This window comes from Oryzias latipes, chromosome 7 (assembly GCF_002234675.1).
Source record: "Oryzias latipes chromosome 7, ASM223467v1".
NCBI lineage: Eukaryota > Metazoa > Chordata > Actinopteri > Beloniformes > Adrianichthyidae > Oryzias > Oryzias latipes.
The window spans coordinates 19,313,810-19,336,215 of NC_019865.2; the positions used below are offsets into that span (position 1 = coordinate 19,313,810).

Consider the following 22,406-nt stretch of genomic DNA (forward strand, 5'->3'; position numbering starts at 1 on the left):
TTGAAGGGGAATTTGTAGCAATTGCTTGACACTTTCAGCATCATGGGAGTTACTCCAGGGGTATACAGGGAGTTACTTTATCAAAACAGCAAAGTCTCAATCTTTGTCCAAATGTATTGTGGACGGAGGGCTTGCAGAGTGACACTGTACAGACATGCTTAAGGAAAATGACTTGATTTTAGAGAAAGACATAAGAGTCCGAAATGTCCTCTCTGTACAACACACATGGCTGGAATGTCATTACCCTGAAATCCCTGTGCTTCTTCTGATGATAAAGAGCTCTTTTAAAACGGCTCACCTGGCCTTAACTGTAGCACACGGAACTGTGTATAATCACAGAAATATTCCAACAATCTATGAACAACTTAATGAGGATGGTTGCTACTGAACTCAGTTCTTTAATCATGGACATAAAAATTGCAAATGAAAAAAAGCAAAGAGGCACAAACACTATTTTATGGTCTGAAGTCTCAAAACAAAATGACGTATTTTGAAAGGCCATTTCCTTTTGCCGGACCTCATGACCTTTTGCTTTTTTTTTCAATACAGAGGGTTTAACAGTAACAGGAATGTGACACAAATTGGTCCACGTTTAAAGGTTGTCTCAAGTTTGCAGATTAATCCATAATCCAAGAGTCTTGAGCAGAACAAAGAACCCTCTTGACCCTCTGCTGATCTCTATAATCTACAACTTGGCCTGTAAACCAAAACAGCCTCAGTCTTCACTTATTTTAGGCTTAAGGTAACTTTTTTCACTGATATACTTTTCTGATTTGGCATACCTCACTGGTATTACCTCTCACAAAAATGTGTGGTGATGTTTTTAAGATTCTTTTCCATTTGTCCTGCACTAGAATTTACACAATGAGATGTCGCTGCCCGCAGTGAGAAAGGTGCATCCTTTGTCAGGCCAAGCAGGTCAAAAGAAGGAGGGATTTGCTTGAAAAAGAAAAATCCGGAGAGTGGATGCTGTGAGATCGAGGGGAGGGGGGAGTAGATTCGGGTTTCAGCCTCACAGGGGGTCTGGGGGAAGGACTGGCATTTTGGAATATACGAAGATCCATACAAGGCACAGTGGACATAAAACCGCGGTACTTGCCCTGACGCGCTGGGTGCAGGGTGCCAGCTGGGGCCCCGCGTTGGATTCCACTTAGACTTTGGAGGGTTTGACTGTATGGTGCTTTGAGTCTCTGGGAACACACACCTAACACCACACCCCACTAAAGACCTGGTCACCGGTGTCCCTGCACTTCTCACCCAAGCTCCTGCATGTCTAATATTTAGACATGTTCAGCTTAGTGGACTCAAGGACTGTTCTGCTACTTGTAGCATCTCAAGTTGTTTTACTATCCGTGGTTAGATGTCAGGAGGACGATGGTAAGTTTCTGTTTTCAAGACTCTGCTTTTCTACAGTTTGATCTTTTGTTTTTTAGCAATTTTAGAAGAAAAGTACATGTTAAATCAGTGAATGTATTTGTGCCCATAGTGTGTCGATTGTAAAATCTGAATCCTCAATATTCTTAAGAATGAAAAATGAATACAGAACTGTATCTGTCAGGTTGAAGCTTTGTGGGATGAAACATGTTTGCACCTGATCAACCCTTCCTGATGTGTGTTGCCAGGTTTTGGTTTCTAGCAAAGACAGTGTGTACAAAAGCCTGTTGATGCCTTCCTTGTCGTGGCCTCTGCGGCCGACCAGAGAGTTGAAACCTCCATTAAAATGTTGATCGTGAACCTCACTCACAAAGCTTGGCTAGGCTGTTCATGACGTGAGGGTCAGACAGGGCTTGACCTCAGACTAGAAGGCTCAAGGGGTTGCAGGTAGAGAGCAGACAAGTAGCTGCAGTGCACAACAGGGAGTCCAAAAATGAAGGATACATTCTTCTGAGACTTTACTGTGCAAGAAAAGGAAACTGAGATGTTCCCTCTTTTTTGCTATTCACCTTTAGCATTTTATTAATTCAAAGCTCAAATCAAACCTTAAGTGGATTCTTGGAAGGATCTAAACTAACCCTTTAGTGCTTAAGTCTGCTTCCACAAACATGTTTAATAAAACCCACAGTGGCAGCTTGCGGGCCTCGTTGTGCTCATCAAACACATCACTCATTCTTTCTTCTTCAATCCGTGTGTGAACTGGGGCTATGAAATCCAGATGGAGAAATTTAGAAAGAGCCCCTGTTTACTTACAGCAACAGCTTGTCAATTGGGCACAGTATGGCTGTAAGAGAGGTTCATTCATGTGAGGGGCAGAGCAGGCCTGCAGGTTAAACACACTCCGTGAAATACCGTAGCTCGGGTTTCAGAAACAACTGTTAGCTGTGCCTGTGTTGACATTGCACCTTTTACGGCAGTAAAACACTCTTTATGTCAAATCTGGCTTTTTTTTTTTTTTAAAAATGTCTTCCCTTTACTGATTGCAATACCAGATTATAGGGTTGAACTTGCACTTGTTATATTCAAAGGATTGTCTAACTTTTAAGTTTTTAAAATATTTGTTCAAATCATGAAATTATCTTATGCTTCATATTTTCTCCATTTATAAACAGCTCCATGAAGTTTTATTAAAAAACATCCTTTTGTGTCTTCATGTGACTCCCTCCCCTGGTGACTCCACCCTGTTGTTACTCCTCCTACTTCCTCATTTTTCCCCTTTGACCATTTCTTTACTTTTTCTTCATTCAACCTTCTTATCTTCTGCTTCTTCTTATCTTCTTCTTCTTCTCTTCATTTTTCTCTCATCGCCTGCATCCAACCTCCAACCTGCATCCCCCAAAGAGGATGCAGGTGCCTGCATCCAGGATGAGCAGCAGTATTACAATAAGGATGTGTGGAAACCAGAGCCCTGCCGCATCTGTGTGTGTGACAGCGGAGCGGTTCTGTGTGATGAAATTATCTGCGAGGAGATCAAAGAGTGCCCCAACCCTGTCATCCCATCTGGAGAGTGCTGCCCCATCTGCCCGGCTGATGCCAGTGCGCCCATTGGTTGTAATTTATTTATTCACAAACCCATAAATAAATTACTCTTCAATCTTGCAGTTCTACCTTTTCTGGCTCTCTCTTAACCACATGGAACTCTTTTAGATTAAAACATTAGGTCCAGTCAGACCTGGATTCTCTGAAAGAGTCTGGTTGTGCCTGTCCTAGATTTTACTACACTAGAGAAGACTTGTGATTTAGAATTCTTTTTCATTTAGTGACTTTCTGCTCATTCTTTTCTTTTCTGCAGTGCTTAATGCATGTTTTTTCCCGGAAGCTAGAAAAGGCAACACAAGTGTGGGATGGGAATTTGAAGATCTGCTGTCTAGTCTCCACCTCAAGCAGCAGGCAAACTTCTGACCAGTTTCATCCAGACTGACTCTGAAGTTTGTCTTAGTAAGGACTTACAACAATAATCATGTGAATGAGGACACAGTGAATGTTTTTCCAACAAATTATTGAATTTTATCAAAACGTCAAAGAGGACAGTTTACTTTTTGATGGATTTAAATAGTTGATGCATCCTTTGTAAACAACTTGGGGTAATTAGATTTTTACCTATTACAATTCTAAATGCGCATTGTGTTACGAACAGACAATTTTTTAAACAATTAAGGTTATTAAAAGTAATATTTATTTTTTTTCCATCTAAGATGGTTTTATGTTTATAAAACAGAAAACAAAAGCATAAAAAACAGATTTAAAATGACAAAAAAAAATCTTTAAGGCAAAAAGAGAGCTTTCCCAGTTGTTGCTTTGCTACATTACATGATTTATGGCAGACACATACAATGGCTCTCACATGCATTTTTCATGCTTTTTTAAGTTAACATGTAAAATCAGATCTAAGCACTCCCCTCTGTGCTGGCCTCTGCTTCCATTCTTCCATCATTAATGTAATCTGGATGGGGTCTTTGCCTTTGGGTTTGGTGAGTGGTATTTGATCTCTGCAGAATCCTCAGATTTGCTTGCAGGTCTCCTCTTTAGAGATGTTGGTGAGCTTTTGAAGAAATTGTCTGTTTGAAATGTTTCAGTTCAATTTTAACATTTCTGTCTTTTTCCCACCTCAATGTCTTTCCAACTCTAGAGAGGATTGGTGCAAAGGTAAGAAATAAGAACAGGAAACAACGTGATATTTGTAAAACTATATATATATATATATATATATATATTAATTGAATCATAGTATTTTTACAGTCAATGCTTGATTTTAAATATTTGTTTCATCTAACAGGGCCAAAAAGGAGAACCAGGAGACGTTGCAAATGTGAGTCAAGACCACCACAAGTTCATGTCATTCATAACATAATTTTTTTGGATCTTCAAGTTGACCAAATTTGATCAAGTTAAGTTCCTTCAATTGAAGACTCCAACACTGCTACATTATTTCGAATTCAAATACTTCCTCTGATTTAACATAACAGTTTCTCCGGGATATGTGACCAAATGACCAAATATAACGTTTCTGACAATGGGAGGGGGGGGGGGTGAAGCTGCATTCCAGGTGGATAATGAACCCAATCAAATCCTCTTTGCTTCAAGTGCACATCAGGTGGAAAAACCCAGCCAAATTAGAGGTTAAGGCAAGGTGATGTTTATTAAAAAAAAGTCTCTCATCAACTGAATTTTCATCATATGGGGTTTGAGGTTTATTTACTGTAAAGCTGGAATGTCCTCAAGTACAAAAACAGACACAAAGACATGTTGTGAAACAAGTGAGACAATCATTCTTGAAAGATGCAAAAGCAAACAATTGACTAACTATTTTTTTGGTTCTTACATTTTTTCAGGTTGTAGGACCTAAGGGACCACCAGGCCCAATGGTAAACATATAGTTTATTCTGATTATTAAAACTCTTTAAAACAAAAGTACATCATTCTGAAACTACCACAGAGTTTTGCATCAATACAATACAACTGAACAGTCAGTCAGAATAGGAATTCTACTGGGAAAAGGAATTCTTGGTTTTATGTCAGAGGTAATGAAAAGATTAAATTCAGACTATGCATATTTTGACAGGGCCCCCCAGGTGAGCAAGGACCACGCGGAGAAGCTGGCGCTAAGGGTGATAAGGTACGATATAATACAAAGATTTCACTCCTGGATAGAAATGTGGAAATATTAAGACACAAAAGATTTTAGATTTGTCTTCAATTACATCACCCTTGACCAGAAAACCAAAGAATGCACACTTTGTCATGCACACGTTGAGAAAGTTTGCAATATGCATCTAAAATTTAGTGAGCACAAAGCACGTTTAAAGAAATTTCCACAGACAGTGTTATTTTTCTTCAATTGTTCTTTGACGTCCTTTTTAAATTCTAATGAAAACTCATTTTCTTCCTCAGGGAAATCCTGGACCTCGAGGAAGAGATGGTGAGCCTGGCACCCCTGGAAACCCCGGACCCCCTGGCCCACCTGGACCACCTGGGCCACCAGGACTTGGAGGGGTAAGTCTGATGACCTAGCTGTTCTGTATTTAAGATAAAGATCTCAAGAGGAAAGTACCCCCACATCACAGGATCACAGATAACATGTTGGCCTTAACCAGAATACATAAATGGTTTGAGAGTAGAAATCTAAACAAATAGTTCACGATTTGTATCAGTTTCTTTGTTTCACTGTCAGTTTTCACATACAAGTCTATTGAAGCAGACACTAGAATTTTTTTTAAACTCTACCTGCACTTAATTCTCCTCAATCAAATGACTAATATTAAGAAAATCATCACAGCAGATGAACACACATTTATTTATGACGGAAAAGTCAAACAGGCAAAATTCTCCAATAAGATTTTTACTGATTATTTGAAATAATCATGTGAGGATTGTGTAGCAAAGTCAGATAAACCTTAGAAACCTTCATTAAATTTTAGTCTTTTTTGTTGTCTTCTCAGAACTTTGCTGCTCAGATGGCTGGGGGTTCAGATGAGAAGGCCGGCGGTGCGCAGATGGGAGTGATGCAAGGACCAATGGTGAGTGGAAGCCCACATTTTTATCAGATAAATCAGAGAAAAAAATCCTATCGCTCAGCTGAAACCTGAAAGCAACACTGCCACCTTGTGGTTTAAGAAGTTCTCTCTAGTCTGTCTAACATTGACTCTCTTTCATTCATTTTCATTCAGTTTTGTACAAAACAACATTTAGAAAAAGCCAATAGAGTACTATACTGAATGTATTATAAAAAAAAAGCACCTTGTGTCAATATTTTTACGAGGACTGATAATTTAAAAAGTCAAAACCAGGTAAAGGGTGGAGAATGTACGGTATTGATCAGGGATGTCGGGATGTTGACATTGTCTGCATGTCTTTTGTGTCTCTGCAGGGTCCCATGGGTCCTCGTGGTCCCCCTGGACCTTCCGGTGCTCCGGTAAGTCTATTTTTTGAAGGAATGATTTGGTCGATAGAAAAGGCAGGACCACAGAGTTACCAAGGAGATCGTGAACATTTTCCTGATACTTTATTTGTTATTTGCACTAACAGGGACCACAGGGTTTCCAAGGTGCCCCGGGGGAGCCTGGAGAGTCAGGTCCAGCTGTAAGTGTGAACAGCAACAACAATGCATGGTTTTTCTGTTGAATGACTGTACAATGTATTACGTTAAGATAGATTTTTTGCAACAGTGCTTTGCTTGACATTAATATTAATAAAATGTGTTATTGTGTTACTTTAAAATAGTATAATCTGATAAAATAAATCACCTGTTGGGCTGAACTTGTTTTTGTGGGATAAAATTATTTACAAGTTCTTTATATATGCAAGTAAATAACTGGTGGTTTTGCTTTATGATAGGGACCTATGGGACCTCGTGGACCACCTGGACCTTCTGGGAAACCAGGAAGTGACGTAAGTTTCAGCGCCATAGCAACACGAGTCATCATTTTGTAACTGAATCAAAATCCAGCAAAAAATGTAATTCAATTCAATTCATTTATTTTATTTACACAGCCCAATGTTACAACACAGTTGTCTCAACTGACTTTACTAATTGTACAAAACATAAAATCAGTTATAAAATACAAAAGCTGATTGCCAAACTAAACCGATGAAATTAAATTTAGCAACCCTGCCCTTAGACCCTCCTTCTCACTTACGTTTTTGTACTTTCCTTTTTCAACATTATTTAACATTTGTCAACCACTATATCAAATGCGGCATTTTTCATTTTAAAAATGCTTACAAATCAGCTGTTGCAGCATTTTCTGTGTCCATATTGTTGCTCTGCTCTACCACTAGGGGGCACTGTAAGTCTAAATGCTGTCAATGAATTGCTTTACAGCATGTAAACAGGGAGCTGCCACTGCAGCAAAAGGCACTGAACACCATCATATCTCCATGCATATCTTCTCTTATTAATCCTCTTTTTTTCTTCAAGGGAGAATCTGGAAAACCGGGAAAACCTGGTGAGCGTGGACCTGCAGGGCCTCAGGTGTGGAATCACCTTTTGTTTTTACCGTTCACCTGCTTCTTTCCTCTCTCTGCTCGTTTCTAACTTCAGGATTGCTTCTCATCTGAAAGTTCCAAATGAATGAATGTTAAATAAAACTCAGTAAATGTGCGTGTTTTGTTTCAGGGAGCCCGCGGATTCCCTGGAACTCCTGGACTTCCTGGAATCAAAGGACACAGAGTGAGTCCTGAAATCCTTCATGTTTCACAAAACTGACCTTGCACTCAGACCTACAGAGCTTCAGTTTCTTGTGGTGCCCTGATGGGCATTTCCTTGCTTTATTTTAGGGTCACCCTGGCCTGGATGGAGCTAAAGGAGAAACTGGTGCTGCAGGAGCCAAGGTAGGGTCATCTGTGGTGTTCACATTCTGCTTCCTAATTCCACAACTTGATGCTGTTTTGTGTTCACATTATCTTTTTTGCATCCCTTTTCCCATTAGGGTGAGGCTGGTGCTTCTGGAGAAAATGGTGCACCTGGACCCATGGTGAGACTGAGCTGTCTTGCAATATTTCAGTCATATTCAATTTAGTTGTAGGTAATATTCTATGTAAAATCAGACATTAAAAACAAGTTATGTTATCTGTTATAGGGTCCACGTGGTCTGCCTGGTGAGAGGGGTCGCCCTGGTGCTGCTGGAGCTGCTGTGAGTAACCCTCCTTTTATATTTAGGAAAAATAACTGAAATGTGACTCCAGTTTTGGAAATTTTATTCTGTTAAAAAGTTTATCATTGTGACGCATCCTTTCTTTGCACTCTTCAGGGTGCCCGTGGAAACGACGGCCTGCCTGGTCCTGCTGGTCCACCTGTACGTGTCCCCTTCTCGCTTACAGTTCATTTGGGATCTTTTTTTTAGAAATGACGAATTTTCTTCTTCTCACAGGGCCCAGTTGGTCCTGCAGGAGCTCCTGGCTTCCCAGGATCCCCAGGAGCCAAGGTTTGTACAAATCACTTGTCCATGGAAAATAGCTTCCAATACAAAATGTATGACTATAAATATAAAATAAAATCTGTTGCTTTTTATTCTATCTGGTAACATGTTATTGTATAAAACAGTAGCTGCAAAGTCCTTTCATTTGTACCTCAGTCTGTAGAATTTAAATCTGTATCATTTAAATTGGGACATGCAATGTTTCTGCCATCATGCCAGTCTGCAGTTGAAGCATAAAAAGTTGTAATTTATTGTTGAAGACTTTATAAACTGTTTTCCTGTCAGGGAGAAGCTGGCCCAACTGGTCTTCGAGGAGCTGAAGGACCACAGGGACCCCGTGGAGAGGCCGGAACACCAGGATCTCCCGGACCTGCCGGAGCATCGGTTTGTTCACTGATTCCAATCATCCAGAATGAGATTTAAAAACTGCACAAAGCAGTTTTACACTCAGTCCTTCTTTTTTGTAAATGAACATGCTTTTTACCACCTCTCTATAGGGTAACCCAGGAACTGATGGTATCCCTGGAGCAAAAGGATCAGCTGTAAGAACATTATCTTAGCAGTTGTTTGTGGATTCATTGTTTTCTCATAATGTTTTTAAAAATAAAAACCTAATTTTTGCAAGTTTAAAACGTTTCCTCACATCTTTCTCCACTAAGGGTGCTCCTGGTATTGCTGGTGCTCCAGGATTCCCTGGCCCTCGGGGCCCACCAGGACCACAGGGAGCAACTGGGCCTTTGGGCCCCAAAGGACAGTCTGTGAGTCTGCTGGACCATTTAATACTCTGAGAAACATTCACATATTCCTGTGGTATAATCATTAACTGTCTCTATGTTGTTATGTAATATTTAGGGAGACCCTGGTCTTCCTGGTTTCAAAGGTGAAGTTGGACCAAAGGGAGAGCTTGTGAGTCATCAAATTTTGTATTACATTTCAAAGATTCTTTTGTCATGCTTGTTGTAGAGAGTGGAAATCCCCTGGGAAAAAATAAACATATCAGCATTTCAATATCTGTAGGGCCCTGTTGGTCCTCAAGGTCCTCCTGGCCCTGCTGGAGAGGAAGGAAAGAGGGGTGCAAGAGGAGAACCTGGCACTGCAGGACCACTTGGACCTCCTGGAGAAAGAGTTAGTAACTGGCATGCTTCTACTGTTAAGACTGTAACACATGACCATAGGCTGTCATGGCACCATGGAAGTCAAATCAGTGGATTGACCAGTCGGTTTTCTTGTTCTGATTCTTTGTAGGGGCCACCTGGTAACCGTGGTTTCCCTGGTCAAGATGGTCTGGCTGGTGCCAAGGTGGGTCCTCCTTAAATACGTTTTTGATGTACAGAAAAACAATGAGCAAACTTCAGGTGAAGGCTGATTTGAAAACAAACAAGTAAATTTTTTATTTTGATCTATTTCAGGGAGCTCCTGGTGACCGTGGTGTCGCTGGTGCTTCTGGCCCTAAAGGTGCCACTGGAGATCCTGGGCGCACTGGAGAGCCTGGTCTCCCTGGAGCCAGAGTGAGTCTTGTTAAAGTCAATTTTTCCAGATTTATTATTGCTGCTGGACCGTGTTCCACTTTCTCAATCTCTAACATGCATACATTTCACAGGGTCTTACTGGTCGTCCTGGAGATGCTGGTCCTCAAGGCAAAGTTGGACCTACTGTGAGTAAAATGACCAAGAAAAAGCAATATAACACAATATCTGCATGTGTTTTCAACTTTAAACAAAGAGCTGCAGATATTCCAGAAATGTTAGGCTCACTTTTGAATAGTTTGAGTCTTTTTTGGCAGCCTTAAAAACATTATAATCTAAAAACAAAGTAAATGCACACTAATATTCATGAAAAGGAGCTATACATTTTTACTTGGTATTTTCTGGTTTTTGAATTGTGTTTTTGTGCCTGTGGTAGGGGGCTTCTGGTGAGGACGGTCGCCCCGGCCCACCTGGCCCTCAGGGAGCGCGTGGACAGCCTGGAGTGATGGGGTTCCCTGGACCAAAGGGAGCTAATGTAAGTAGTAGGATAGAAGCACCACATATTCAGCTCACATCATTCTAAATTTGTGTACTACTGAATACAATTTTAAAGGAAAAATCAAAGAAAATGTTTCTCAAAACAGGGTGAACCAGGAAAACCGGGAGAGAAGGGGCTTGTTGGTCGTCCTGGTTTGAGGGTAAGTACATTAATTTATCATCAATACTGAACCTACACCAACTCTCTAACATGTCTTATTTCTTCTGAGATCACCTTTCTAAGTTTAGCCATCTTTTCTGAACAGGGTCTGCCTGGAAAAGATGGCGAGACTGGCTCTGCAGGACCTCCCGGCCCTGCTGTGAGTACTTCAGTGCACCAACATGTTGTGAGCTGACATTCTGTGCGTCTGATCCTTCATGTTTGGATTTATTAACTTTAGGGACCAGCTGGAGAAAGAGGAGAGCAAGGACAGCCTGGACCTTCTGGCTTCCAAGTGAGCTTCTATTTTGATCAAACCTTTGAGAGTACATGAAACGTGATTGGAAAGATACTTATGCCCATTGTATCCAACATCAGCTTGCAGCAGAAACACAACATAAAGAATCACAAGTCATGAAATTTATTATTTTACTAACCTATTTCCTGTTGTGGGACAGGGTCTACCTGGACCAGCTGGACCTCCAGGAGAGGCTGGAAAGCCTGGAGACCAGGTGAGTCTGTCCTTACTAAGCTGACAGGGTCTGTGACCAGTTTTTAATTTCTGTCAATCACAATATTCTGTCCTGTTCTCACTCTCTGTCACAAATGACTCCTTCAGTGGCTGCACTCATTCTGTTTGTAGTTTCATTTAAAATGTCTATTTTTGTTTTCTAGTTTCATACAATAGGTTATGAAATCCATAATCAACTGTAAAAGTTGTATTTGCTGCATCAGAACAGGCTGTGATTTGATACCTTATGCCTGTTTCTCTGCAGGGTGTTTCTGGAGAGGCTGGTGCTCCCGGTGCTGTTGGACAAAGAGTGAGTACAGACTCCCACAATCAGAGGACTTCTAGAGCAAAAGGTTCAGAACAGTCATTTATAGACTTTGTGCACAAACACATGTAAAGGTTAGGCCTTTTTAACACTAATGAACAAAAGGTAAGTCAGTCAAGCTGAGCTGTTACTGAGTGTCTCTGCCGCTGATCCGGGTTTGGGTTTTTTTTGTCTCCAAACAGGGTGAGCGTGGTTTTCCTGGTGAGAGAGGCGGTGCTGGACCTCAGGGTCTCCAGGGCCCTCGTGGACTTCCAGGAACACCTGGAAGTGATGGACCAAAGGTGATGACTCAACACACAACTACATTTTTTCTAACAGGCTGATAAATGTCACATTAAAAAAAACAGAATGCATGTTTGGCCTCATGGGCCTCTAAAAAAAACACCCCAGAAACATGAAAATCATAATACAGCAGAAAAAAATCAGGGTCATCAGAGTAACATCTGAAATTAAGACTAATAGCAACCGTTCTTACTTTCTATTTCACCTAATGAGCAATCAGATCACCATAGCAATTATTTTGCCATTTATTTCATCTATATTACAATGAAACAAAATATAGTGTAAAATACTGTACTAAACTATATCAGGCTTTCAACTAACAACCTCAAGTTATAATTGATACAAACATTATTTGTATTTATTCTATGAAAAATGTGTTTATTAAACTGTGAAAACCAATAAAGGTCACAGGGCTTAAATGATCTGCCATTTTTGTGAACTTTATACAACATTTAATGAAGAAAAGCAAGTTATTTGTAAAGCAGCATTAGAAGAAATCTTACATTGAAGCACTAAAATAGTATTTTACCTCCTTTATTTTGTTAAAAATTGCACGCTTTCATTATACTACAACTTGGAGTTAGCTGAATTCCCTCTCATTCAGCTGGAACTTGAAAGCTTTTGCAGGTTAATGTTGATAAAGAACCGCTCACCATCAGCCACTATCCTACAAGTTTGCTGATCTTTTGATTGCAGGCGCTGTCGGTCACTCCAGACGTTTCTGCTGTAACATATATTTGTCTCCATAAAAAGTTCAGGCCTGTATTTTTTTAGAGTAAGAAAAATATCCATCATATAACTTTAAGCTACATAGACTTATTTATATTCAAGGCAAAAAAACTTAAATGAATGAAACTCCAAATGTGCTACAGAAAACATTAAACTTATCTGATGTTTAAAATGATTAAACACGTTAATTATGAAGCTGCGTCCTGATTTAACCTCTTTGTATTGTTTCTTTAAACTTTCTTAACTGTCATTCAAATAAAGATATTTAGATGTATTGAAATTTAATTAAGACATCCCCCACACACACACACACACACAAATGCTAGCATATTGAATTTGTATTTTTCATTTGAAATACTAGATTTAATCAACTTTTTTTCTTCTTTTTAAATAGGGAGCAATAGGACCAGCGGGTGCTGCCGGACCCCAGGGCCCCCCAGGTCTCCAGGGTATGCCTGGAGAAAGAGGAGCTGGTGGAATTCCAGGAGCGAAAGGAGACAGAGTCAGTACTGGATCAGCAAAATTTGTGTTACAATGATTTATATTCCTTGAGGGGAAAAAGTATTAAAGTTCCCTAAATGTGTGTTATATGAATAAATAATAATAATTATCGTGTTTTGCAGGGTGACAATGGGCAGAAGGGACCAGAAGGTGCTCCTGGAAAGGATGGTGCAAGAGTAAGTTCAACATGAACCCCTAGCAATTTCTTTTATCTCATCCTATCTGTTTTTTCCCTTTTTAATTCTGTGATATTGTTTTTTTCCTTTTCTACCCAGGGTTTGACTGGCCCTATTGGTCCTCCTGGCCCAGCTGGACCTAACGGTGCCAAGGTAGAATAAAACTGATAACCTCCATCTTTGCCAAATCAAGTTCTACTACAGAATTTATTTTGAATGTTATGGATCCTGAAGCTTTTACCCAAGAGTTAATTTTACTTTTAGGGTGAGACTGGATCTACTGGCCCCATTGGGGCCCCTGGTGTTCGAGGCGCTCCTGTAAGTAACCTCCTAAAGCCTCAAACATAAGAATGTGCATGGCACACCATTGTTGACCACTTAAATAGAAGAAAAAAAATATTTGATCCAATCTCTGATTTGATCTCATTCAATGCATTCTGCACTTTTACAGGGCGACCGTGGTGAGGTGGGACCTCCAGGGCCTGCTGGATTTGCTGGACCTCCTGTAAGTTTAGAGCTCAGGTAGTATAACCTGAAGCAATTGGGTAAGTGATGCTCATTTTACTGCTCTGCTGGATATATTTAGGGTGCAGATGGTCAGCCTGGAGCCAAAGGAGAGCTTGGAGAGTCTGGACAGAAAGGTGAATCTGGTGCTCCAGGACCTCAGGGACCATCTGGAGCTCCTGGACCTGTAGTAAGTATTTAACCTGGAAACTGAGACCTGAACAAGGTGCTCTGTATCTTGTATTCATTTATAGAAATACATAGTAAAAAGCAGAAACCAAACATTTCTAGTTCTGAAGTGTGATATGGGGATAAATTAACTGTTTTTCTGTGTTTTAAGGGACCTACTGGTGTATCTGGACCTAAAGGAGCACGTGGTGCTCAGGGAGCTCCTGTAAGTAACTTATTGTTACATTTTAGAAGATAAATGATTTATCAATTCCTCAAGTAAATTGCTCATTTTATTTGAATTTCTGGAAACCTGTTCCTCAAAAAAAAAAAACAACAACATAGAAATGTATTAAATTATTCAAAACCATTGAAAACAGTAGCTAACGCTCACAAACCATTATGTTAGGCAAATGATTAAGGCTGAACAAAGAATAAATTTGGTTTTAGTCAAAATTTGCAATAAACAATTTTTATATTTCCATTCAAATGTAATTTTTTGGGTTATAAAAGCATTTTTCATAGAGCCAGTGACATGAACTGAACAAGGTTGTCCCTCTATTGGTAAAAACTAAGTTTTTTTGTATAAGCACTAACTGAAGCTGTTTTTGTCTGAAAAACATTCAAGAAATCACAAAAAGAGATTCATGGATTTGACTAAACAGTATTGATTTGTTCTTTTGAAGATTTCATTTTATTAGTAAAAGTTATACATTTTTGCATAAAATAACTAATTGAAGCCATTTTTTGTCTGAAAAACATTCTCAAAATTATCTTGAAAAAAATAAATAAATGAATGGATTTGGCTAATTGGTATTGATTTTTTGTTGTAAAGATCTGATTTGGACTTTTTAAAACTCAATTCCACACATTATCTACAATCACAAATGCCTGTCCCCTATTCTATTATACTTAGTTTAGTCTGTTCTGAGGGTTTAAAGCTCTAAACATGTTTCCATTTCAAATAAGGATATGAATATGGAAAAGTTGCAAATAAAAACAAACATCTTGCATTTATCCAGAGGATATAGATCATGGTGGCAGATAGAGGCAGGGGGAAAACAGTCATATGGAAAACATGAGTTCAGACCAAAACTCAGTATTTTATCATACAACATGAAGGAATTTTTTAGGTCAATAAGATTGTTGCGAAGCCTCTTTGCTCACTTAATAAACATTTCAAGTGTGTTCAGTCCTGGGATCTGTAGCCTTTAATGCTAAAAAAGCAATTAGGTTTAGTTTCTTACAGACCAAAACCCAGCGAAAGCTTTAAAGTACTACTTTACTGTTAAAAAAAATACTATTTTTTAAAGTTTCTGTGGCCATTAAGCCTTACAATTGTCAAATTTAGCTTTTACTTTTTTACAATAATTGAATTATAATGTGTTATATTATACAACAGAGGCTGCAGAAAAGGTTGCAGGTTGCAGAAACGTGATATAGATGTTGCAAAGAAGTAGGATGTGTGCATTTTTCCATTCAACCACAGAAGCCAAGCTGCAAAAGAAACAGAACAACTGATTAAAAGTCAGCATGTTGGATAAGGAATCCATAAAATAAAGCATCAAACCAAATGTTCTTTTTTTTTAAAGGAAAAGTAATAAAACTAACATTTAATGGATTCTCACTTTTATCTTAATCTGAAATTATTGCATGAAGACACTAATTCTGAACTGTGAAAAATGTATAACCTTATTTCTTGAGGGATGAATCAATCTTGCTTGAAAAAAATACACCTGCTTGTCCACAGTGAATGGAAATATACAGTGCGATACATAAAAAAAATCCTTGAACTTATTAACCTGCTTCTTATTTTGGGAAAAATACAATTGCTAAAGATTTAATAGTTTTCTAACTCAAAATGCAAAACAAAAAAAGGCAATTCCCTATTTGAGAGTTAAGATATGAATGTTCTATAGAAGACGGATTTAATTACAACCTCTAATGAGTTTTAGCTGGACAAAAAAGATTCCACTCAAAAATAGTCTCTTTCTCTTTTACAAGATCACAGTGTTTATCACCCACTTTAGACATGTGCTTCAGGCAAACAATTTTATTTGCTGTAGAAATTAGGAGATCAGTACTAGACGAACCATCTCATGTTGTGCATGATCTGATTAATCTCTTTGTAGTCCTTCTAAAAATGTCACTAAATGAGATCCAGCTGTTATTAAATATGAAAGAGCAGTTCAATCACAGTGCTACAAAAGACACTATAAAAAGCCTTTTCACAGCAGGTCGTTCAGAAAAGCTCGGCGTAGCAGAAAGTCTTGATGGTCCCACACTGAACCAACTGATGCAGCTCAACGGGATCCTTTAAAAAAAAAAAGTCTTCTCCGATTAGTCAAAGCATTACCAGTCAGAAAAAGGCTTTTAAGATCTACAACTTTCTACATTTCAAATGAATGTGCGCTTGCTATATTGTGTTTCACTTTTAGGAGTTTGAAATGTTTTTGACTCAACTTCTGGTGTGAAAGTTCTCACAGCTTAAATGACACACATAAGTCTGCTATCGGAAGACTGATACTCTTAAACAGGCTTTGTCTCTTGTTATTGCTCTATTCACTGGCGCTTTTGATATTTATTTATAATCAAAAATTACAAAAGAATTTTAAATAAAAAGACAGGAAACCCCCAGAATTCCAACAATAATTCTGCTCAAATAAACCAGATCAAGTTGTTTGTTTTCTAGCAGTTTCCTTCTGTTAAACCTAAACATAATTCTACAGACTTAAAAAAAAAACAGTTTTCCTCATTAATAGATTTTAAAAAATCTTAGCAATTGGCACCTTAGCTGCATCTCTCTCCTCTCAACAGGGTGCCACAGGTTTCCCTGGAGCTGCTGGCAGAGTTGGACCTCCTGGCCCTAATGTGAGTCTTACTTCAAAGAACAAAAGAAATTTTCATTTTACATTCTACGTATTTATTATCTTACCCTTTTACTTTGTTTTTTTTTCTCATCACAGGGCAACCCTGGCCCTGCTGGTCCCGCTGGCGCTGCTGGTAAAGATGGGCCAAAGGGTACTCGTGGTGATGCCGGCCCACCAGGTAGACCTGGAGATGCTGGACTGCGTGGACCCGCTGGACCTCCAGGAGAGAAAGGAGAGCCTGGAGAGGAAGGAAAACCAGTGAGATTCTTATTTTATTTCTTTTGCATTTTAACTTAAAACTCCTCTTGTGAGCTAATAATAAAAGACAGCACCCATGATCAAATGTCCCACTTTGAGTTCTGCTTTGTCCAGTCATCGTTATTTAATTGCTCACTTCTGTCTGCAGGGTACCGATGGACCCCCGGGTCCTCAGGGTCTGGCTGGATCCCGTGGTATTGTAGGTTTACCTGGTCAGCGAGGAGAAAGAGGCTTCCCAGGTCTCCCTGGACCATCCGTGAGTGCTTCTGAAAAAGCCTTTTTTCTTTTCTTTTAACAGCTTTTAGCCAATATATTGAACATTTGAAAAATTTAATTTAATTTCAGTGATCCAAAATGCTTCCAAATATCCTTGTAACCCAGATTATTGACATTTTATTTGACTTTTGGTCAAAGACGATGTCAGACAATAAATCTTTATGGAAAACAAAAGTTCATGGATCTTTTTTGTGATTTCACTGCACGGTGAAACACAATTTGTAACACTTGTCCTGAGCCAGCCAATCACAGAGCAAATAAAAACATCAATATGGTAAAGTTAAAGAACAACCTAAAATTTGATCCTATTTTTCTTCTTGTGTTTAGGGAGAGCCTGGTAAACAGGGAGCGCCTGGTGGTTCTGGTGACCGTGGACCTCCTGGACCTGTTGGGCCACCTGGACTCACTGGACCTGCTGGAGAGCCTGGCAGAGAGGTCAGAACACAGTTCCAACAGTCAACCGCACATCCACATACATCATAACGGACATGACCCTTCCAATAAATTCGGTGAATTTATGTTTTCTTCTGAATACTGTGTTTATTTTTTAGGGAACTCCTGGATCAGATGGACCTCCGGGTAGGGATGGAGCCACTGGAATCAAGGTGACAAAAGCTTAATGAAAAGTGAAAAGTAAAAAAATAAATCCACTCCACCTGGAATAGGTAGCGGGGAAAACTCAATATTCTCTGTGTCTTTAGGGAGAGCGAGGAAACACCGGCCCGGCTGGCGCCCCTGGAGCTCCTGGTGCTCCTGGTGCTCCTGGACCTGTTGGACCTCTTGGCAAGCAGGGTGACAGAGGAGAGAATGTGAGTCATCCAGGACCCTCAAAATGACCACAGGAAGATAATGGCTAAAATCTCCAGTCAATGCACAAAGAAGCACCAATGATCTTTGTCTGTCTTCAGGGTGCTCAAGGACCTGCTGGCCCACCCGGACCAGCTGGGGCTCGAGGAATGGCCGTGAGTAGCATCCTTCCTGACTGAAGTAGTATGAGATGGGGTTTTTTGTAAGTTATCACAAGTTAAGTGTTACACACTTAATTTGTTTGTATGGTTATTTGTTTCCCCCAGGGGCCACAAGGACCACGTGGAGATAAGGGGGAGGCTGGTGAATCTGGAGAAAGAGGACAGAAGGGTCACCGTGGGTTCACCGGTCTGCAGGGTCTTCCTGGACCCCCTGTAAGAGATCTAACAGCTTAAATTTGTGTCACTAGTGTCGTTTTACTCAGCGTCTAACCTGGTGCTGTGCTTGTCCTCACAGGGTCCTGCTGGAGACTCTGGACCGGCTGGACCTGCAGGACCAAGCGGAGCTAAGGTGAGAGAACTAACCGAATACAAGTAGCATTTATGAAATGACGTGGAAGTGAAGAGCACGTTTTTGAGATGGCTCCAGAGGAGGTCATTTTAATTACAAACCTTTGTGATAAGACTGGCTGCTAGGAAAAGTGTCAGGCAGACAGGCAGGAGGGTGATTTGTGAAAGAACCCCTGCTGAGATCAAACCAAAGCTTAAAGATCTATTCTAGATTTTCACTGCAGTGTGCATGATAATAAAAACAGGTCACCAAGCAATCTTTGTGCTCAGTAACTGAAGGCTTCATTTGAAAATTGAGAGAAAACCACTGCTGCAGCCACATGTTTGCATTTAGATATTTTATTTTTGAAAAGAATTCATGTTAAAACTAGTTACAAAAAATTAAATAGTTTTGTGATTTGGATAGGAAAGTCCAAATTTACTAAAACAATCAGGTTTTGGTTAAAGAATGTTTTGAGTTGATTGACAATTTCTTTGGTTAAAGGGGCCACCTGGACCAGTTGGACCTGCTGGCAAAGATGGAAACAATGGACAAGCTGGCCCCATTGGACCACCTGGACCTCGTGGACGCTCTGGAGAGACTGGCCCTGCTGTATGTCTAAACATATAAAAAGCAAAAAAATCAACAGTCCACGTTATTCCATTTCAGTTATATCTCATTTTTGTTTTTTCTTACAGGGTCCTCCTGGTAATCCTGGACCCCCTGGTCCTCCTGGTCCTCCAGGCCCCGGCATCGACCTGTCTGCCTTTGCCGGTCTGGGTCAGACTGAGAAGTCTCCAGATCCTCTCAGATACATGAGGGCCGATGAGGCCTCCAACTCCCTGAGGCAGCACGATGTTGAGGTCGATTCCACGCTCAAATCCCTCAACAGTCAGATCGAGAACATGCGCAGTCCAGACGGCACCCAGAAGAACCCTGCTCGCACATGCAGAGACCTCAAGCTGTGTCATCCTGAGTGGAAGAGTGGTAAGTAAAGCAAATGTTAAAGTTTAAAATTATCTATTTTATTCTTAAATATTTATTATTAGAGAAGGAAATGAATAGGTCCAGTTTTTATAATCAATTGGACACAACGAGGGGCAACAAGCTGAAAGTCCTTCAAAAGTCTGGGAAAAGATGTCCACTTTCATTTAACTGACCTGGAAAACAGATATTTACTTGATCTGATACGGGATGTTAACAGGTTCCATCACTGTTTCATGTTGTGCTTTTATCATAATTACATTTAAATCAAGTTTGAATTTCTGGCAGTCATTACTGATGAGGGTTTTAATTGGAAATCCCATATTAATAATATCAAAACAAAAATAGCAAAAACAGCTGCTGTGGCACTGTACTTATTGTGTAACTCCTTGATTGTTCCACGTTTTAAACTACCGGTACTCCATTGAAATTTTGAGAAACACATGTAAAACATCCTGAAGTTCAATTTTTAATTTACACAAATAGCAATAAAAAACTATATCTGGCAGTAATAAAGAAATCCCTCCAATCCATTATTTAGTCAATTAAAAATGATTTAAATATAAAGTTTAGTTGATAGAAGTATTGTAAATTTATCGCATTACAATTGTCTGCCACACATTAAACAGAAGATTAAAAAAAAAAGTAGTTAAAAAGGATGTGAGATCTTCTCATTGCCAAAATCCAGAGCAAAAACAAAGGAAAGATTTATTTCAATTCAATGAGTCAGGATGTGGAACAATCTATAACAATCAATTCAAGAAACCAAATAACATTCAAAAACTGGTTTGGAAATAAAATTCAAAAATACTCTTTTTGTTCTCTTTCATTTCCTAGGTTTAAAATCTTTGGTTTTTGTCTATTTATGAAAATGACAAGAAATATTTAATTCAATTTAATTAAATAATTAACCCAAGTCTGTTTCCACCAGGTGACTTCTGGATTGATCCCAATCTGGGCTGCACTGCTGACGCCATCAAAGTCTTCTGTAACATGGAGACTGGAGAGACCTGTGTCTACCCAAGAATCAGCAAAGTACCAAAGAAAAACTGGTGGAGCAGCAAGAGCAAGAATCTCAAGCACATCTGGTTTGGAGAAACAATCAGCGGAGGCTTCCATGTAAGTACTTAACCCTATATAACCATTTGTATCATATTTCTTTGATCCATGTGTGTTATGTTTTGATAGAAAAATAAATGTATAAATAAAATGTAATTTTATTTGATTTCTTTGACTCCTATCTCATCAGCATGATCCAAACTTTCCTTTAAAGCACATTATCTTTAACTTGGTCCAAAAATAACTCATCTGTTGTTACTCGTTTCTTTAAATGACTACTTACTATTTTGAAAGAATACAAAATGTGTATATATTTTATTTTTTGTTGTACTGTTACACCATGTTAAAAAGTGTGGACCAAATTTGAGACAGTGGGTAAATAAGGTGCTTTTTTCCTGAACACTGGTGACAATATTTTTGCATCTTAAACTAACATTGTTGTGAGAAATACCATTTGTGACATCTATCTTTAGATTTTTCAAAAAATTATATTGCCATTTTTGTGTGTGTGTCACTTTCTCCAATATTTAGTTTTCTGTCAATTTGCTGATGTTTTGGGTTTTAAAGGGTTAAACACATCACAAAAGGGCCATCTTCTGAGTGGAAATATTGAATTGTTCTCTTGCTGTTTGGCTCCACAGTTCAGCTATGGTCAGGACGGCCCTATTCCCAACTCTGCCAACATCCAGCTGAATTTCCTAAGGCTCTTGTCCACTGAAGCATCCCAGAACCTCACCTATCACTGCAAAAACAGTATTGCTTACATGGACCAGGCCACAGGAAACCTGAAGAAGGCGTTGGTTCTGCAGGGATCCAATGATGTGGAAATCCGTGCAGAGGGTAACAGCCGCTTCACCTACAGTGTGATGGAGGATGGCTGCAAGGTGGGTACAAATATCAATATGAAAACCAGTTTCTGTTCAAATAAAAGGCTGTAGTCACACAATGTCTGCTTTCACCCAACAGAGGCATTCAGGCCGGTGGAGCAATACCGTCTTTGAGTACAAAACAATGAAAACATCCCGCCTGCCAATCGTGGACATTGCTCCCATGGACATTGGAGGAGCAGATCAGGAATTTGGAGTTGACATAGGCCCCGTCTGCTTTTTGTAAAGTTGAGTATTGCAACGGCCCCCCAAAAACACAGGAAATAAACAAACTCAACCAAGAAAACATAACACTCTTCCACAATAAAAGAAGACTGGAAATCTAAAAAAAAAAAAAGAAAAAAAAAGAAAATTGACACTTTTATTTTCTCTCACAACGAAGTGCTCTCCATGTTGGATGTTGGCACTTAAGGGCACCGGCAATAATAGCAGCACATTTTCTGTCAACCCGCCTCCTGAGATCCAGTCATGTTTCCCATGGCCTACTGGTGACAAGAATGATTCTGAGCCAGGAGTGAGAGGGACCAAGCAAACCAAGTTATGGAGAACAGAAACATGACTTGATGTCACTTATTTATTGTCTAACCGGAGTGGGCAGAGTTGAGGTAGGACTGGAGGGGTTCACTTTGGTAAGCAACACAAGCCCCCTTTTCCACTAAAGAACAGCTGCACGGCCTCTGTCCCAGTCCTACTCCACACTCCCTCCCCGTTTCCCTTCTGAAACATTAATATGGCCTTTTGAATCAGGGTAGAAAAACAAAACAAAAAAACGCCTTATTTCAGTTCAGGCCTGTCTATTGAGAGCAGCAGCAAAAGCGTTACCGTGTATGATAAACCCTTGGTTCTAATGTTGTAAAAGTCTGTGTTTATAAACAACCAGATCGTTTTATATATATATATATATTTCCACATATGTGTGTGTACATGTGTCTATATGCACACCAACACTTTTTTTTTTGGAGAATAAGGTTACATTTGGGATGTATGATTTTTATGTCCTGTACCCCCCTTTACTGCCCATCAAAAGAAGGCCCCGATCTTATTAAAAAAAAAAAAAAACAGAAGG

At 39.5% G+C, this 22,406-nt stretch overlaps 1 protein-coding gene across 2 annotated transcripts; it reads left to right on the forward strand.

The window, feature by feature from the left end:
• The first annotated feature begins 1,071 nt into the window (after positions 1-1,071).
• Positions 1,072-22,406, forward strand: LOC100529192 (collagen alpha-1(II) chain). 2 transcript variants are annotated; one of them, XM_023957127.1, is made up of 54 exons: positions 1,072-1,377; positions 2,776-2,982; positions 4,064-4,080; positions 4,211-4,243; positions 4,767-4,799; positions 4,997-5,050; positions 5,326-5,427; positions 5,874-5,951; positions 6,302-6,346; positions 6,460-6,513; positions 6,769-6,822; positions 7,352-7,405; positions 7,550-7,603; positions 7,711-7,764; positions 7,863-7,907; positions 8,013-8,066; positions 8,184-8,228; positions 8,304-8,357; positions 8,637-8,735; positions 8,849-8,893; positions 9,011-9,109; positions 9,204-9,257; positions 9,369-9,476; positions 9,597-9,650; positions 9,761-9,859; positions 9,952-10,005; positions 10,254-10,352; positions 10,462-10,515; positions 10,621-10,674; positions 10,756-10,809; positions 10,973-11,026; positions 11,291-11,335; positions 11,533-11,631; positions 12,756-12,863; positions 12,985-13,038; positions 13,138-13,191; positions 13,303-13,356; positions 13,490-13,543; positions 13,625-13,732; positions 13,883-13,936; positions 16,528-16,581; positions 16,677-16,838; positions 16,987-17,094; positions 17,442-17,549; positions 17,666-17,719; positions 17,816-17,923; positions 18,023-18,076; positions 18,188-18,295; positions 18,378-18,431; positions 18,915-19,022; positions 19,109-19,397; positions 20,326-20,513; positions 21,095-21,337; positions 21,420-22,406. In XM_023957127.1, exons 1-54 carry the CDS (start codon positions 1,287-1,289, stop codon positions 21,564-21,566), a joined length of 4,470 nt encoding a protein of 1,489 aa, XP_023812895.1. In that variant the 5' UTR covers positions 1,072-1,286; the 3' UTR covers positions 21,567-22,406. The 2 variants fall into 2 exon arrangements, with proteins under 2 accessions (XP_023812895.1, XP_023812896.1); XM_023957128.1 differs by lacking the exon at positions 2,776-2,982 and having other exon boundaries at positions 1,073-1,377.